The sequence below is a fragment of the Tamandua tetradactyla genome, chromosome 6 (genome assembly GCF_023851605.1).
Source record: "Tamandua tetradactyla isolate mTamTet1 chromosome 6, mTamTet1.pri, whole genome shotgun sequence".
Classification (NCBI taxonomy): Eukaryota; Metazoa; Chordata; class Mammalia; order Pilosa; family Myrmecophagidae; genus Tamandua; species Tamandua tetradactyla.
In genome coordinates this window covers 41566927-41586762 of record NC_135332.1, presented here as the reverse complement: position 1 = coordinate 41586762, position 19836 = coordinate 41566927, and the positions used below count along the sequence as shown (strand labels likewise).

At 34.3% G+C, this 19836-nt stretch overlaps 1 protein-coding gene across 1 annotated transcript in view; it reads right to left on the bottom strand.

Moving 5' to 3' along the window:
• The window catches only part of BRIP1 (BRCA1 interacting DNA helicase 1), a 407553-nt gene that overhangs the window by 385117 nt on the left and 2600 nt on the right, over positions 1 to 19836 (bottom strand). The window contains 3 exon segments of the mRNA XM_077165000.1: positions 10081 to 10257; positions 12096 to 12207; positions 13469 to 13591. Coding sequence (XP_077021115.1) covers positions 10081 to 10257; positions 12096 to 12207; positions 13469 to 13564 — 385 coding nt within the window. The 5' untranslated portion in view covers positions 13565 to 13591.

The window sequence follows — 19836 nt, the reverse complement described above, 5'->3', positions numbered from 1 at the left end:
ACCAAAAGAAAATAGGCGTAGCTATGCTAATATAAAAAAATAGAATTTTAATGTAAATGTCATATGAGACAAAGAAGGACACTATATATTAATTAAAAGGACAATTCACCAGGAAGAAATAATCATAAACATGTATGCTCCCAATCAAGGTGCTCCAAAGTACATGAGGCACATATTGGAAAAACCGAAGGGAGCTATGGACATAGCAACAGGAATAGTGGGAGACTTCAATACAGCACTCTCCGCTATAGATAGAACAACCACACAGAGAATCAACAAGAAAACAGAGAATCTAAACAACAGAATAAATGAATTAGATCTAGATCTAACAGACAAACATAGATAGATCAATACATCCCAAAACACCAGGGTATACCTTCTTCTCTAGCACACATGGAATGTTCTCCAAGATAGATCATATACTGGGATACAAACTGAATCTCTATAAATTTAGTAAGACTGAAATTATTCAAAGCACTTTCTCTGATCACAATGGAATAAAATTAGAAATTAATAATCACCAAAGAACCAGAGCTTTCACAAATATATGGAGATTAAATAACACATTCTCAAATAATCAGTGGGTCAAGGAAGAAATTGCTAAATGAATCAGTAAATATCTGGAGACAAATGACAACGAGAACATATCAAAACTTATGGGATCTGGCAAAGGCAGTGCTGAAAGGGAAATTTACTGCCCTAAATGCCTATATCAAAAAATAAGAACATGCAAAACTTGAGAATTTAACTGCTCACCTAGAGAATTTAAGGAAAGAACAAGAAACTAACCCCAAAGCAAATAAAATAAGTGAAATAATAAAGACTAAAGAAGAAAGAAACCAGAGAAAAATAAAAACTATAAAGAATCAACAAAACTAAAAATTGGTTCTTTGAGAAAAATACTAGAATTGATATTTCCCTAGCTAGGCAAACAAGCAAAAAAAGAGAGAGGACACAAACAAGCAAAATCAGAAATGAGAGGGGGGTTGTTACCACAAATCATGAAGAAATTTAAAAAATCATAAGGGAATATTATCAATAACTATATGCCAACAAACTAGATAACTTAGATGAAATGGACAAATTCCTAGAAACATATGAATTACCTATACTGACTTGAGAAAAAATAGAAGATCTCAAGAAACCAATTACAAATAAAGAGATCCAACCAGTCATCAGAAATCTTCCCATAAAAAAAAGCTCAAGGCCTGATGGTTTCACAGGAGAATTTTATCAAACTTTTCAAAAAAAATTGACACCAATCTTGCTCAAACTCTTCCAAAAACTTGAAGAAAAAGGACTGCTATCTAATTCATTTCCTGAAGCTAATATCACTCTAATGTCAAAATTGGATAAAGACATGATACATAAAGAGACAACTACAGACCAAACTCCCTAATGAACACAGATGCAAAAAATGTTAACAAAATACTAGCAAATCGTATCCAACACCACATTAAAAGAATTATACATCATGATGAAGTGGGATTCATACCAGGAAAGCTAGGGTAGTTCAACATAAGAAAATCAATCAACATAATACAGCACATTAACAAATTAAAAGGGAAAAAAATCACATGATCATATCAATTGATGCTGAAATATGCAGCATTTACACAAAACGACATCCCAAAACATATATAACATAGAGGAACCTTGAGGACATAATACTGAATGAAATAAGTTAGACACAAAAGGACAGATATGGTATGATTCCATTATTATGACTCTGATAAAGCCGCCAATGTTTTGGAGCAGCTAGAAGAAAAATTCTGAGTTGAGGGCATGCTAGCCCATGACAAACTCTGGGAACTGTTCTGTAGCTCCTGTTGAAGTGTGCTTTGAAAATTATTGCTTTTTTCTTTCTTTTCTTTTTATACATGTGTTATATTTTACAATAAAAAAAACAAAAAAAAAGGTAAAGAGAAACCATAGGCAGCTATAGTATTAGATAAAATAAATTCCTGAATTCAAAATTTTGAAAATATTTAGTAATGTAGCTCACTACTATACCAAGCTCACTACTATAACTTTTTATTTGATATTTTGAGAACGCACACAGTTTTGATAGTTAATCAAATGGTATTTAAGATACTGTTTAATAATTAGAATTTAAGAAACTCTGATATCTATACTATAGATATTTTTCCTTCTTTGCTTTAATTTTAAATTGGTTTATGAAACATATTGAACAAACAGGCTTTACAATTAGATTTTTTTTAATATGTTTATGGCTAACCTAAGATATCCATTTTAGGTGGTAAAGATTTTCACATGTTAATTGTAAAAATATTTGTATCTTCACAGTAACATAGGTCAACTACAGCAATGCAGATTTTTGTAAGAACGTTCTACTTGATATTTTGAGAACATTCACAATTTTGACAGCTGATCACCTGGTATCTAAGTTAGTGTTAAATATTTAGAATTTAAAAACTTTGGGAGTTCTGGAAGATGGCAGAATAGGATAGGTTAAGTTCATCCCTGCACAAAGGAACAGCTAGAGAAGGGACAGGTAGGTGACTGAGACAGCAATTCTAGGGTGTAAGTGACCTGGAAGGATCTTCTACACCACATAGAGAGGCCCTGGTTGCAAAAGCTGAAGAACTGAGAGGCTGAGAACTGGAGACCATTCAGCTGATACAAACAGCCTAATGCACCCCTTTCCAAACAGAAGCCTAGAAAGCCCTCAGGAGTCTACAGACTGGGAGAACGGGACTAGGAAGTAAGCCAAACTGCGTTCCTTGAACACGCTACCCCCACTAGTGCAGCCCCAGGATCCACGACTCACCCCACATCCCATACACCTGAACACCATCACCCACCCACCCCTGCGCTCTAAGCGCCCCCACCTCGCCAACCCCCTCCGCACATACCTGCCCCACACCACCAACCCATGCACATGCATGCCTGCCCCAGCCGAATCCACCTCTCCTGCACAAGTGCAGTCTTGCCCTGCCCCTCCCAAGACCCATCTACCCTTCCCTGCCCTCTGCAGGCAGTCACCAGCATAAGCTGCAGGAGATTATCTTCATACTGAGGCTCCGCCCACCCCTAGCCCATACAGTTGCTCAACCCTACTCCACCCTCCACTGAGCTCTGAACATATGCACATCAGTTTACAGCCCTCCCAGATCCAGGCCCCAGTCACTCCCCACAGCTGACCTGCACAGCCGAGCCATGCCTGCCCCCAGCCCACACAAGCACAACCCCACCCACTGCCCCTGAGCTCTGCACATGCACACACCAGGGCCTCACCCCCCAGACTCACACACACACACAGCCACATCTGCTCCACTGCAAGGAGCCCACACATTTGTGCATTGACTTCCTGACTTCAACACATTACCACACTATTGTGCCCAGCCCAATGCCCCACACTCTGCTTCACATTCATCCCGTAAATACAAAGCTTTAGACTACTAAAGGATTCAACTTCCAAAACAAACCAATCAAGATATTTACATGCTGCGAAGACAACAGATCACTAAGCATATCATGATGCAAATAGGTATAGCCGAGCCTAACAACCAAATTAAAACACCTGAGGAGACACAGTCTTTGAAACAACTAATTAAAGATGTTCATATAGGGTGCACCATGGTGGCTCAGCAGGCAGAGCCAGAGACCCAGGTTTGATTCTGTGTGCCGGCCCAGGCAAAAAAAAAAAAAGACGTCCATATAATTCTACTAAATAAAATAAATGGGACAGCTAATGACATAAAGGAGATAAAGAAGCTACTAGAAGAGCATAAAGAGTAATCTGAAAGAATAAATAGAAAAGCAGAAGATATCATAGAGATTAAAGATAATGTAGACTTTCCCATTTGGAGAATTCCTGATATTCTTGCAAGCAATGGGGACAAGCAAATTAACAGGCCAAGCCCTCAATCTTGGGGTTTGTTCATACGAAACTTATACTCACAAAGGAAAGACTAAGCCTACTTAAAATTAGCCTAAGAGTCACCCCCAGAGAACCCGTTTTGTTGCTCAGATGTGGTTATCTCTCTCTCAGCCAACACAACAAGCAAACTCACTGTCCAACCCCTCTCCACATGGGACATGACTCCCAGAGGTATAAACCTCTGGCAACGTGGGACAGAAATCCTAGAATGAGCTGGGACTCAGCATAAGGGATTGAGAAAACCTTCTCCACCAAAAAGGGGAAGATGGAAATGAAACAAAATAAAGTGCCAGTGGCTGAGAGATTTCAAACAGAATCGACAGGTTTTCCTAGAGATTATTCTTATGCATTTTATAGATATCCCCTTTTTAGTTTAACATGTATTAGAGAGGCTAGACCTGAAACTGTAGAGCTGTGTTCCAGTAGCCATGTTTCTTGAAGATGAATGCATAATGATATAGCCTTCACAATGTGACTATGTGATTGTGAAAACCTTCTGTCTGATGTTTCTTTTATCTATGATAATGGATAGATGAGTAAAAAATATGGATTAATATTAAGTAAATAATAAGGGGAACAAATGTTAAAATAAATTGAGTAGGTTGAAATACTAGTTAACAATGAAAAGGAAGTGGTAAGGGGTATAAGAAAAAAATAGGGGGAACAAAGGTTAAAATCTATTGAATAGATGGAATACTAGTGGTCAATGAGAGGGAGGGGTAAGGGATACGGCATGTGTGAGTTTTTCTTTTTTCTTTTTCTTTCTTTTTCTGGAGTGATGCAAGTGTTCTAAAAAATGGTCATGGTGATGAATATACTACTATGTGAAGATACTGTGAACCATCAACTGTACACCATACACAGAATGTCTGTACGTTAAGAATGTTCATGTCTGCATATTGTTTTGGTTTGATAATACAAAATAAATTTTAAAAAAAGAGAAACACCTTTTCACCAATAACTTTGAATGTTAATAGATGAAACTTACCAGTTAAAAGATACAGATTGGCAGAATGGTTTATACATGCTGCTTATGAGAGACTCATCTTAGACACAAGGATACAAATAGACTGAAAGTGAACAGATGGAAAAAGATGTTTCACATAAGTTGTAACCAAAAGAAAGCAGAAGTAGCTAAACTAATATCAGACAAAATAGACTTTAAATGTAAAGACATCATAAGAGACAAAGAAGGGCACTATATATTAATAATAGGGACAATTCACCAAGAAGAAATAACAACCATACATGTTTATGCTCCCAATCAAGGAAACCCAAGTACATGAGACAAACACTGGCAAAACTGAAGGGAGCGATAGATGCTTCAACAATAATAGTAGGAGACCTCAATATACCACTCTTCTCTATAGACAGAAAAACCAGACAGAGGATCAACAAGGAAATAGATAAGTTAAACAACTCAATAAATGAATTAGACCTAACAGACATATATAGGTCATTAGACCCCAAAACACTAGGATAAACATTCTTCTCTAGTGCTCATGGAACATTCTCCAGGATAGACCATATGTTTGGTTATAAAGTAGGTCTTTATAAATTTAAAAACATTGAAATTATTCAAAGCATTTTCTTTGATTACAATGGAATGAAGCCGGATATCAATAACCACAAAAGAAAAAGAACTTTCACAAATATATGGAGATTAGAATTTAAGAACTTTGCTATCTGTATTTGTAGATGTTTTCCTTGTTGCCTAAGTTTTAAATTGGTTTATGAAACTTAACTCCACAAAAGTTTTACAGTGATTATATGCATACTTTATTTAAATATGCCTATGGTAAAGCTAACCAAGATATCCATTTTTGGTGGCTATAAGCGTATTGTTTGCTTTCCTAAATTAAAAAAAAATTTTGAATAAGAGAGATTAAGACACTATAAGATGAACAAAAGCTGAGGTAATTCGTCACCACACCAGCCCTACAAGAAATACTAAAGTTCTAAAGTTCTACACTAGATAAAAGATTAAACCTATATGAAGAAATAAGGATTTCCAGTAAGGGGTATGACATGGGTAAATATAAATGCCAATAATATTATATTCTTTATTTATAACTCAACTTTTTACTGCCTACAGTATTGAAAGTGCAAATGTATAAATCCATGGTTTGGTATTCATAATGTATAAATAAGTAATTTATGACATGAACTACATAAAAATGGGAGGGTAGCGGAGGATACAGAGCACACACTATTAAAGGTGGTATCAAATCTATAAAGATTTATCAAATCAATAATATCTAAAACAAATAAAGATTGTTATAGATTCAGGATGTTAAATTTGAACACCATGGTAACCACAAAGAAAATATTGTTAAAACATCCACCGATGGAAATAAGAATGGATACCAAAGGGCTCATTACAAAAAAATCAACTAAATCCAAAAATAGGCAGTATTGAAAGAATTGAGGGACAAAAAGGTATGAGACTTTCAAAGACCAAACAGCAAAATGGTACAAATATGTTTTGCTTTATCAGTAGTTATTTTAAATGTGAATAGGTTTTAGTTTCTCAGTTAAAAGGCAGAGATTGGCAGATTGGATAAAAAGCATTACCCAAATATATGCCATTTCCAAGTGACCTAAAATTCAAAGACACAAGTTCACTGAAAGTGCATGAATGGAAAAAAAAATTACTTCATGCAAAAAGTCACCAAAAGAGAGTGGAAGTGGCTATACTAATATCAGACAAAATATATTTTAAGTCAAAAACTGTTACAAGGGACAGAGAAGAACAGTATATATTGATAAAAGGGTCAATTTATCTGGAAAATATAATTATAAACATATATGAACCTCACAACAGAGCCCTAAAATATAGGAAGCAAACACTGAGATTTAGCAGGAGAAACAGATAGATAGCTCTATATTACTAGTAGGAGACCTCAATATGCCATTTAAATAATGAAGAGAATATATAGACAGATGATCAGTGTGCTGGTCTGAAAGGGTATATGCACCCTAGAAAAGCCATGTTTTAATCCTAATCCCATTTTTGTAAAGGCAGCCATTTCTTCTAATCCCTATTCAGTACTGTATGCCTGAAATTGTAATGAGATCATCTCCCTGGGGATGTGACTCAATCAAGAGTAGTTCTTAAACTAGATTAGGTGGAAACGTGTCTCCACTCATTTGGGTGGGTCTTGATTACTTACTGGAATCCTATAAGAGAGGAAACATTATGGAGAAAGCTGCAGAGTCAGAGAGAGCAAAGAAGACACCATGCTCGCCATTTGCACTTCCAACCGAGAGAGAAACCCTGAATTTCATCAGCCTCCTTGAACCAAGGTAGCTTTCCATGGATGCCTTTGATTGGACATTTCTATAGACTTGTTTTAACTGGGACATTTTCTCAGCCTTAGAACTGTAAACAAGCAATTTATTAAATTTCCCTTTTAAAGCCATTTCATTTCTGGTATATTGCATTCCAGCAGCTAGAAAACTAGAACAATCAGTAAGGAAATAGAGCACATGAACAATACTATAAACCAACTACATCTAACAGACATATATAGAATATTTCACCCAATTACAGAGGAACATACATTTACCTCATGTACACATAGTTCATTCTCTAGGAGACACCATTATGCTAAGTCACAAAACAAGTTTGAACAAATTTTAAAAGACTGAAATAAGACAAAGTATCTTCTCCAACCGCAATGGAATGAAGCTAGAATTAATAATGGAGGGAGAACTGGGAAATTCACAAATATGTGGAAATTCAACATATATCTTAAACAATGAGTGGATCAAAGAAGAGATCACAATGGAAATCAAAAAGGCTTTAATGAGATACTACTACATGCCTATTACAATAGCTAAAATTTAAGATAGACCATACCACGTGTGGGTGAGGAAGTGGAAAAACTAGAGGTCTCATACATTGTTGGAGGGAATGTGAAACAGTACAACCATTCTGAGAAATAGTTAAGAATTTTCTTGAAAAGTTAAACTTACACCTACCATATGATCCATTCCACTCCTAGGTATTTACAAAAATGAAAGCATATATAAAACTTATACACCAATATGTGCATAACATTTCCAATAGCCTAAAATTAGAAACAACTGGGCGGGCCGCGGTGGCTCAGCGGGCAAAGTGCTTGCCTGCCATGCCGGAGGACCTCAGTTCGATTCCCGGCCCCAGCCCATGTAAAAAAAACAAACAAACAAACAAAATACAATAAAACAAGAAAATGTTTAAAGATGTTTCCCTTCCTTCCTTCCATCTTTCCTTCCTTCTCTCTGTCTTTCCTTCCCTTCCTCCCTTTCTCTAAAAAAAAAAAAAAAAAAAAAAAATTAGAAACAACCCAAATATATATCAACTGGTTACCGGATAAACAAAAAGTCCATATACATACAATGGACTCGGCAATAAAAAAGAACAAACTATTAATACACACACAAACATGGATGAATCTCAAAATAATTATGCCATGTGAAAGAAGCCAGAAAAAAGTGGAATACACACTATATGATTTCATTTACATAAATTCAAGAAAATTAAAACTAATCTTCAGTGACAGTAAGCAGAAAAGTGGTTATTTGGAAAAGGTGGGTCATAATAGGTACAAGAAGGAGGGATAACAAAAAGGCACAAGGAAACTTCTGGACGTGGTAAATACATTCACTATTTTGACTCTGGTGATAGTTTCATGGTGTATACGTATGTCAAAATTAATCAAACTGTATCATTTAAATATTTACAGTTTATTCTGTGTCAATTATGCCTCAACAAAGCTGTTTTCAAAAAAAATACAAGTTGTGAAATAAATACTATAAACCAAAGTTTGTAATCAATTCCATTCATTCATTTATTCATTCACATAATAAATATTTATCTTGCAACTATTATGTGCCAGGTACTCTGCTAATTTCTAGGAATACAACAGTGATCAAACTGATAGGCTCCCAGACTTTATAGAGTATATAGTCTGCAAAGGTAGCAGAGATTAATAAAAGACACACACCAACACATATATAATACAAACTGTGGAAAGTACTATGAAGGAGAGGTACACAAATGATATGATAGCATATAATAGAGGGAGCAAATCTAGTCTGGCTGAATGGTCAGGGATGGCTCCTCCAAAGAAGTAAAATTTAAGCAGGGATCTTAAGTAACAGTAGGATAACAAGCTGAAAATGAAACTGTGCTCAGGAGAGACTACCACATGTATAGGCTCTTAGAAGAAAGCATGGCCCTTTGAAGGAACTAAAAGAAAGCCAAAAGGACTGAGGTTCAAAACTATATTGGTAGCACCCCTAGTTACCTATCCAACATCTATCTAGCTCCTCTTACTCATTTCTAACAGTATTCTACTCTAGTTCACCATTTATCCTCCTCTATACAGCCATGTATTTTGAAGGAAGTTGACTCTATTCTCAGTTTTAGGAAGTGGATACTGTTTACACTGAAATAAATTATGACATCTCTTTTTCCCTACTAGTGATTAGTTAAGGTATGGCATGAATAAATATAGGGAAAGCAGTTATTTTATGTTCTAAACAAGAGATAATGGTAGTTTGGACTAGGGAGGTATCAATGGAGATGGAGATTTCCGTGAAGTTTTAATAAGGAAAAAAGTGTCCAGAATGTTCCTAGGTTTCTGGCTTAGGTGAATAATGGTTAATCTTTTCCATATAGTCAAAGGCAGAAGATAAATAACACATACAATCTTAAGTTATTCTTAATATATTTCTCTTAAATAAATCTATTAAACATTATTTATCTATTAAATCATATTTAAATCTACCTGATCCTCCTGTAGGATATTGGTCTCAAAGGTCAAACTTACCAAGAATGAATGAATGAATGAATGAATGAGGCAAATTAGATCTGGTCTTACTATACAAATCAACATAATTTATAAAAATTCTAACTAACAATAATGGCTACAATTAACATGAACTTCTGATTATCATCTATTTTATTTTGTCTGGACTTTTTCATAAAATGATTTAAGCCAGGAAAATATCCAAATACATTAAGTCAAACCAAAAATAAGATAATTTGAGGGTTTCTTATACTGTTTTAAAATAATTCCAGATAAATTAGCTAAAGATACATAATCAATTATGTTAACCCAATTTATTTAAATTAGGTCTCACAACAGCAATAATTAAGGCTTTTTTTCCCCCACACAGTAAATTACCTTGACAGGTTGATGAAGTGCTATTTCTTTCAGAAGATGGTGTACTTGGACTGCTGAAATGGTGTGAAGTCCCTTGGTTCACAATGTTGTCATTTGCAAAATTCTTTGAATGACATATACAACAGCATGGCAAAGGTTCTTCAGTCTTTTTACTTAGGCCTTCATCTACTGGCTTTCCTAAAAATGAAATAATTCTCTATCAATAATATCTCTAATTTTTTTTTTAATCATCTTTTTCTGAAATTTTGGTGACCAACAACCCCAGTTTGCCCAGGAATGAGGTGTTTCCTAGGATGTGGGATTTTTAATGCAAAAACCAGTAAAGCACCAGGTCAACCTGGTACAAGGTGATCATCTCTCTACAACATCAAATTAAAATAGGAAAGAAGCATTTCTGCCAGAAACATTTAATAGAAAAGTTACCTCAATGTATTTAATTTACAAAAATCTAATAGTCAAATGAATGTAACACAACCACTAGAATATATTCAGTATTCACATATTGAGATTTATTAAAAATTCAAGCAGGAAAGATTGAAATAAATACCTAAAAAGCATCTTAATTACTGCTATTTTCCAAAAGGAAGAATTTGAAAGTTCAAATATTAAATAATAATGTAAAACACATGAATGGTTCAATCATTCCCCACATTATATGCCTCTATTTCAAGCAGAAATATCTTTTATGATATATCAATTCTTATATACGTATCAAAATACATTTTAGGGTGCGCGGGTGGTTCAGCGGTAGAATGCTTGCCTGCCAACTTTCTATTCTCAGCCCATATACTGTCCACCCCGCACGACCCCCAAATACACACACACATACTCATACATGGTTGATTTCATATTCTCTTAATACATTTTTAAGTATAAAAGTACTGTATGACCCAGCCATTCCACTTTTAGGTAACTGGGATATGAAAATTCAGAGAGTCAGAAATTAGAATATAGGTTACCAGGGGGTCAGGAGTGGAAAAAGGAAATGGGAAGGTTAATGCTAATCGGTGGAGTTTTCGCTTGGGGTGATGGAAAAGTTCTGGGAGTGGATAGTGGTTATGGTAGCACAATATCGTGAATGTATTTAACGCCACTGAATCGTATACTTCAAAGTGGCTAATATGATTAATTTTAAATTGTACATATGCCACCAGAATAAAAAAAAAACATAAAATTGCAACACTAAGAGTGAGCCCTGAAATAAACTATGGACTACAGTTAATAATACAATTACTATTGTTTTAATAATTATAACAAAGGTACCACACTAACGCAAAATGTTATTAATAGAGAAAACTGAGTGGTGGAGGTTGGGATACAGGGACTCTGATATATATTCTTCCTTTTTTTTTTCTTTTTTAACTTACAACTGTTCTAACAAAAAAAAATTCAATGAAAAATTTCTCCTAATATTTGCAGTCAAAGCTACCTAATTATGTAACTTATATGTATCCAATACTTTATTTTTATTTAATTTTTTTTCCAATACTATATTTTTAGTTCATATTACCAGGTATTTGTTAGCAAATGAAGTAAAGGTAATGGGAAATAACATCTATTCAAACAATATTATAATAAACTTCCACTTATCTAAAATTCAAACAAACAGAAGCTCAATTACAATAATTTCTCTTTATATATTCCATGCTCTAATATTATAAGGAAGGGACAGACAAACATATTAAAGGATTTACTCAAAAAAAAAGCAACTTTTAGTATATTATAGCATCATGGCTGCCCTATCTCTTGCATCTTTTACATAAAAATTATCATTATTTTCAAATGATAATGTCAATGTATATTGCAATCATCAAATAAAAGACTAAATTATGTTCAACAGTATTTCAGGATTAAATATATTTTGGAAGATTTATAACTTATTACAAACAAACATTATTAAAAGAGAATATTTAAATTAACTAGAACATGACTGAACCATTCTGGATAAAGAGTACTTGATTATATATTTTTTCAGTTCCCAATAAGCAACCTGAATACAGCAACCAAATACTTACCACTAACAGACTGCTGCCATGCTAAAGCAGAACAAAGTAAAGCCAAACTTTTCCCACTTCCTGTGGGGCTCTCCAACAGACAATGTTGTTTACTGTTTAATCCTCTAACAATCTAGAAACATAAAAACAATAAAAAAATCAATAGCATTTTATTTTATTAGGGTCATTTCATCAGAAGTACAAGAGGACTGCAAGGAGAAATAAGTGAGGCTGTACTCCAGGAAAAACAATGTGAGAAGGAAGAACCAGTATTTAATTAAATCTAAACTTTATTCCATTATATTTCTCCCTAAAATTATGTTATACTTACCCAGTATATCAAGCACATAAGAAGAAAAGAAGAAGGAATCAATTTGTGTTTTAGTTAGGCAAGTGACATGATTTCTGCAACACTGCGATACACTAATACCTATGAATATTTTTGATGAAAACTTAATGGGGAATAATGCTTGTGGAAGTGTAAATTGTTATAAATATTTTATACAGAAATTAACAATTTCTAATAAAGTTGAAGAGGTAAGTCTAGCAATTCCAGTCCTAGGTATATTCCTGAAACTATTTCCATATAAGCACATGGAAACATGCATAAGAAAATTCTCAGCAACATTAGTTGCAAATGTAAAAGAATGTAAACAACCTAAATGTCCACTGATAGGAAAACAGACAAACAAACTGTGGTATACTGATATAGTGGAATATTATACAGCAAATAAGATATATCAACAAATAACAAGGCTACATCTTAAAAATAATGTTAAATAAAAACGTTCTGTAGAAAGATAGGTATAGTATCACATCATTAGGTAAAGTTTAAAAAATAGAAAATAATATGTATTTTATGGATACATACATATATAAGAAAAGTCTAAAAGTATAAAAAATGGGTAGGAAAGAAAAACACCAAAGTCAGGATACTAGTAATCTTATTACTAGTAATCTTATTACTAATAAAGACGAAATTAAGTAAATATGCAAAATATTAAGATTTAGCAAAGTTGGAAAATTGGTTTACTCAAGTCTAAAGACTAATTTTCTATATGATTGAAATACTTCCAAAAAATGGTGAGAAATACAGTATTCTGTATAAACAAGAGTGAATACTCTTTTGGAAAGCAGTTCAGTAAAATAAATAGAAGCTCTACATGAACTCTAAACATTTTTTACAATGTTCTCCCTTACCTCCTAATTAACGACATATACATATTAGTAGTGACAAATATTATTCGGTTTCCCAAACGTTAGATTTTTATTTTTATGTTCTTCCAAATGAACCCCCACAAATATTCTCCATCCATTTACTACCTGAGAAAATGAATGATTATAAGCATCTATATCTCAATAAATACCTAAAATAATTTCTGAAAACTACTTACAGAATTCATCATAGCAAGCTGTGATGGGTAAGCTTTACAAGGAAAGTTAATCTTCACCCCGCCAATCGTATATTCAGACCATACTGAAGACATCATGCTTTCTTGTTTATTTCAGATACCTTACTGAAATGAAAAGCAATATTAAACCAATGTCCATTCAAAGAAAACCAGATACCCAACACCAGAACCTAAGTCTGAATATAAAAACTAGAATAAATGTACAAACAAAATAAATGGAAGTAAAAGAATTTCCCATTCTTAAAAATCACAGTGGTTGAGAACATGTGTCTTGAAGTCTGATAAAACTGGATTTGCATCCCTACTTCATCAAGTTTTTGAGGTATGACTTTGGGCAAGTTTTTAACTTCTCTAGACCTTAGTGTCCTCATCTGTAAAATAAAGATAGCAATGAGTATCTCTGAGTAAAATCTATTTCATAGGATTGTCATAATGATTAAATGAAATAATGTGCAAAAAGGATACAGTATGGGGCGGTGCAACAGTGGCTCAGTGGCAAAATTCTTGCCTGCCATGCAAGCAATTCCTGGAGCCTGCCCATGCCAAAAAAAAAAAGAATACAGTGTCTGATGAAATATGAGTTCTTATTATAAATTAGATCAGATGTAACTGACCTATACCAATAAACAGGTTCCTGAAGCAACTCTCTCTACAACTCCACAGCACACTATTTCTCTTCCTATGTTGTTCCTTCCTGTTTCCGCTTTCAGTAGTTCTCCAGTAAAAAAGAAATGATAGAGACAAGAACACAGGAAGCAAAGGTTCTGGATCAGGTACTGACAACAAGTTGGATACATTACCTTTAACATGTCTCTTTACTTCTCTGGACTAAGATCCTTATAGTAATAATCTCTAATTACAAAATGTTCAGGACAGGGTGGGCCACGGTGGCTCAGCAGGCAGAGTTCTCACCTGCCATGCCAGAGACCTGGGTTCAATTCCTGGTGCCTGCCCATGAAAAAAAAAAAAAAAATCTAGGACTGCAGGTCCCAGGGTGTTAGGAGTTCACCTTGGGTCTCCTGCGTGGTAGTCAGCCATTCTGTCACTAATGCATCTGTGCACCCTGGTCTACCTTTATAATAGACCCTTAAGTTGAACTGTATACCCTACGTGAGATCTGGACCTTGATTTGGCAGAGAATACCCAACAAACAAAGTGCAAAAGAAACATTCAGTAAAAACAAAACTGTAGAAGCAATTACTCAAGGATATTTATAAAGAAACAAAGGACATCAGGAAGACACTAGAAGTGCATAAAGAAGAATTCAGGAGGTTAAACAGAAACATGACATCATCTCACAGAAATGAAAGATACAGTAGATTAGATAAAAAATACACTGGAGCCAGAGAGCCGGGTTCAATATCTGGTGCCTGCTCATGCCAAAAATATATATAGAGAGAGACAAAAATATATACATATATATGACATATGATAGCAGATTCAAAGAAGGAGAAAGAAGAATAAGTGAACTAGAAGACAGAACAACAGAACTAGAGCGCACAAAAGAACAAATGGCAAGAGAGATGGAAGAAATGCAACTGGATCTTAGGGAAATGATGGACAAAAAAAAAGGCACAAAAATGTAAGACTTATTGGTGTCCCAGAAGGAGAACAGAAGAGTAAAGGGTTGGGAAACTTAGTTGAAGGTATCATCAGAAAAAACTTCCCAACCCTTTTAAAAGACATGAATATGCAAATCAAGGAGGCCCAGCAAACTCCAAACAGAATAAATCTGAACAAGCCCACTCCAAGAAACATACTAATCAGACTGCCAGGTGCTGAAGAGAAACCAAAAGTCCTGAAAACAGCACAAGAAAAGCAATCTACTATATACAAGGGAAAACACATAAGACTGACTTCAGACTACTCAACAGGCACCATGGAAACAAGAAGGCAATGGTATGATATTTTTAAGATCCTGAATGAGAAAGACTTTCAACAAAAATTCTTTATCCAGCCAAGTTATCCTTCAAAATTGAGGGAGATTAAAATATTCAAAGATAAAGAAAGATTGAGAGAATTAGTCAACAAGAGACCAGTCCTACAAGAAACACTAAAGGGAGCACTGTCAGGTGATAAAAAAAGACAAGAGAGGGAGGTCTGCAGGAGGGCACAGAATTGAAGAATATGAGTAAAGATAATTTAAAGGAAAAAGGAGAGAGAAGGAAAATAATATACAGATCTGACAAATAAAAACTAAAGGACAAAATGGAGAATCAAGAACTGCTTTTACAGTAATTACTTTGAATGTTAATGGACTAAACTCACCAATTAAAAGATGCAGACTGGGTGGGCCACAGTAGCTCAGCAGGCAGACTTCTCACTTGCCCTGCCTGGGACCCAGGTTCGATTCCCAGTGCCTGCCTATGCAAAACAAAAAAAAAAGATGGAGACTGATAGGATGGATCAAAAAACATAATCCATCTATATGCTGTTTACAAGAGACGCATCTTAAACTCAAGAACACAGTCCAATTCAAAGTGAAAGGATGGAAAAAGATCTTCTATGCAAGCTGTAACCAAAAGAAAGCAGAAGTAGCTATGCTAATATCAGAAAGAATAGAATTTAAATGTAAAGACATCATAAGAGACAAAAAAGGATATTACATATCAATAAAAGGGACAATTCACCAGGAAATAACAATCACAAATGTGTATGCTCCCAATCAAGGCATTCCAAAGTACTTGAGGCACATTTTGGAAAAACTGAAGGGAGCTATAGACATATCAACAGTAACAGTGGGACACTTCAATACACCACTCTCTGCTATAGATAGAACAACTACACAAAAGAGCTACAAGAAAAAAGAGAACTTAAACAATAAGGTAAATTAATTAGATCTAATAGACATACATAGATTATTACATCCCCAAACACCAGGATACACATTCTTCTTTAGTACACCTGGGACGTTCTAGAATATAGATCATATACCGGATGCAAACTGAGTCTCCGTAAATATAACAAGACTGAAATTATTCACAGCACTTTCCCTTAACACAACAGAATAAAGTTGGAAATTAATAATCACCAAAGAACCAGAGCTTTCAGAAATATATGGAGATTAAATAACACACTCTTAAATAATCAATGAATCAAGGAAGAAATTGCTAGAGAAATCAATAAATATCTGGAGACGAATGATAATGAGAATACAACATATCAAAACTTATGGGATGTGGCAAAGGCAGTGCTGAGACGGAAATTTATTGCCCTAAATGCCTACATTAAAAAACAAGAACAGGGTGGGCGACGGTAGTTCAGCAGGCAGAGTTCTCACCTGCCATGCCAGAGACTCGAGTTTGATTCCCAGTGCCTGGCCATGAAAAAAAAAAAAAAAAAAAGACAAGAACAAACAAAACTTGAGGATCACCTGGGGAATTTAGAAAAAGAACAGCAAACTAACCCCAAAGCAAATAAAATACGTGAAATAATAAAGCCTAAAGCAAAAATAAACTGGAGATCAATAAAACAATAGAAAGAATCAACAAAACTAAAAGTTGGTTATTTGAGAAAATTAATGAAATTGATGGCCCCCTAGCTAGACTAACAAAGAAGCAAAGAGAGAGGTCACAATTAAATAAAATGAGAAATGAGAGGGGGTCATTACCACAGATCATGAAGAAATCTAAAAAAATCATAAGAGAATATTATGAACAACTAATATGCCAACAAGCTAGATAACTTAGATGAAATGGACAAATTCTTAGAAACACACAAATTACCTATACTGACTGAGGAAGAAATAGAAGATCTCAACAAACCAATAACAAGTAAAGAGATCCAATCAGTCATTAGAAATCTTCCCACAAAAAGAAAAGCCCAAGACCTGATGGTTTCACAGGAGAATTTTATCAAACTTTTCAAAACGAACTGACACCAATCCTCCTCAAACACGTTCAAAAAAACTGAAGAAAAAGGAACACTATCTAACTTATTTTATGAAGATAACATCACTCTAATACCAAAATTGAATAAAGACAATACAGGAAAAGAAAACTACAGACCAATCTCCCTAATGAACATATATGCAAAAATTCTTAACAAAATACTAGCAAATCATATCCAATGATACATTAAAAGAATTATACATCATGCTCAAGTGGGATTCATACCAGGAATGCAAGGGTGGTTCAACATAAGAAAATCAATGTAATACAGCACATTAACGAATTGAAAGGGAAAAATCACATGATCATATTGATTGATGCTGAAAAAGCATTCAACAAAATCCAGCATCCTTTCCCGATAAAAACACTTCAAAAATTAGGCACTGAAGAAAACTCTCACTATCATAAAGGGCATATATGAAAAACCCATAGCCAGCATCATACTTAATGATGAGAACTTGAAAGCATTCCCCTTGAGATCAGGGATGAGACAAGGATGCCCATTGTCAACACTATTATTCAACACTGTATTATAAGTAACAGCTGTAGCAATTTGGAGAAAGAAATAAAAGGCATCCAAATAGGAAGAGAAGAAGTAAAACTTTCATTATGTGCAAATGATTTTTATACTTAGAAAATCCTGAGAAGTTTACAGTAAAACCACTTGAGCTAATAAACAAATTCAGCAAAGTGGCAGGATACAAGATTAATGTATAAAAATCAGTAATGTTTCTATACACAAGCAATGATTTATCTGAGGTGACCACTAAGGGAAAAATTCCATTCAGAATAACAACCAGAAGAACTAGGTATCTAGGAATAAGCCTGACCAGGGATGTCAACTACTTATACATAGAAAATTTTTTTAGATTGCTAAAAGAAATAAAAAATGACCTAAATAGATGGAAAGATATTCTATGCTCAAGGGTAGGAAGGTTGAATATCATCAAGATGTCAATCCTACCCAAACTGATCTATAGATTCAATGCTATACCAATAAGAATTCCAACAACCTACTTTGAAGACTTGGAAAAACTGGGTATAAAATTTATATGAAAGGGAAAGAGACCTCGAACAGCTAAAGATATCCTAAAAAAGAAGAGCGACTCACCACCCTCCCCCTCTCTGCGTGGGACATGACTCCCACGGGTGTGGACCTTCCTGGCAACGTGGGACAGAAATTCTGGAATGAGCTGAGACTCAGCATCAAGGGACTGAGGAAAACCCTAGAATGAGCTGGGAATTAACACCATAGAATTGAGAGAACCTTCTCGACCAAAGGGGGAAGAGTGAAATGAGACTAAGTGTCAATGGCTGAGAGATTCCAAACAGAGTCGAGAGGTTATCCTGGAGGTTATTCTTATGCATTAAGTAGATATCACCTTGCTGTTCAAGATGAAGTGGAGAGGCTGGAGGGAACTGCCTGAAAATGTAAAGCTGTGTTCCAGTAGCCATGTTTCTTGATGATGATTGAACAATGATATAGCTTTCACAATGAGACTCTGTGAATGTGAAAACCTTGTGTCTGATGCTCCTTTTAGCTACTATATCAACAAAAGAGTAGAATATATGGAATAAAAATAAATAATCAGGGAGAACAAACAAATGTTAAAATAAATTTAGTTTGAAATGCTAGTGGTAAATGAAAGCGAGGGGTAAAGGGTATGGTATGTGTAATCTTTTTATTTATTATCGTTTTATTTCTTTTTCTGTTGTCTTTTTATTTTTTTCTAAATTGATGCAAATGTTCTAAGAAATGATGAATATGCAACTATGTGATGATATTAAGAATTACTGATTGTATATGTAGAATGGAATGATATCTTAATGTTTTGTTTGTTAATTTTTTTTAATTAATAAAAAAAAATTAAAAAAAAAAAAAAAAAAAAGAAGAGCGAACTGGGAGGTCTACCACTTCCTGACTTTAAAGCTTATGATAGAAGGAGTTAGAAACAGGGTAAGATAATGGGTAATTGGAGCTGAAGGGATACAGACTGTGCAACAGGACTAGATACAAAAACTCAAAAATGGACAGCACAATACTACCTAATTGCAATGTAATTATGTTAAAACACTGAATGAAGCTGCATCTGAGCTATAGTTTTTTTGTTTGTTTGCTTGTTTTTTATATATATATTTTTTGTATTTTTTATTTTTATTTTTTTCTCTATATTATCATTTTATTTCTTTTTCTGTTATCTTGCTATTTCTTTTTCTAAATCGATGCAAATGTACTAAGAAATGATGATCATACATCTATGTGATGATATTAAGAATTATTGACTGCATATGTAGAATGGAATGATTTCTAAATGTTGTGTTAGTTAATTTTTTTTAATTAATAAAAAATAAAATAAAAAAGCTTATGATAGAGCCACAGTGGTCAAAACAGTATGGTACTGGCACAAAGACAGTAGGATTGACCACTGGAATAGAGTTGAGAGTGCAGAGACTGACTAC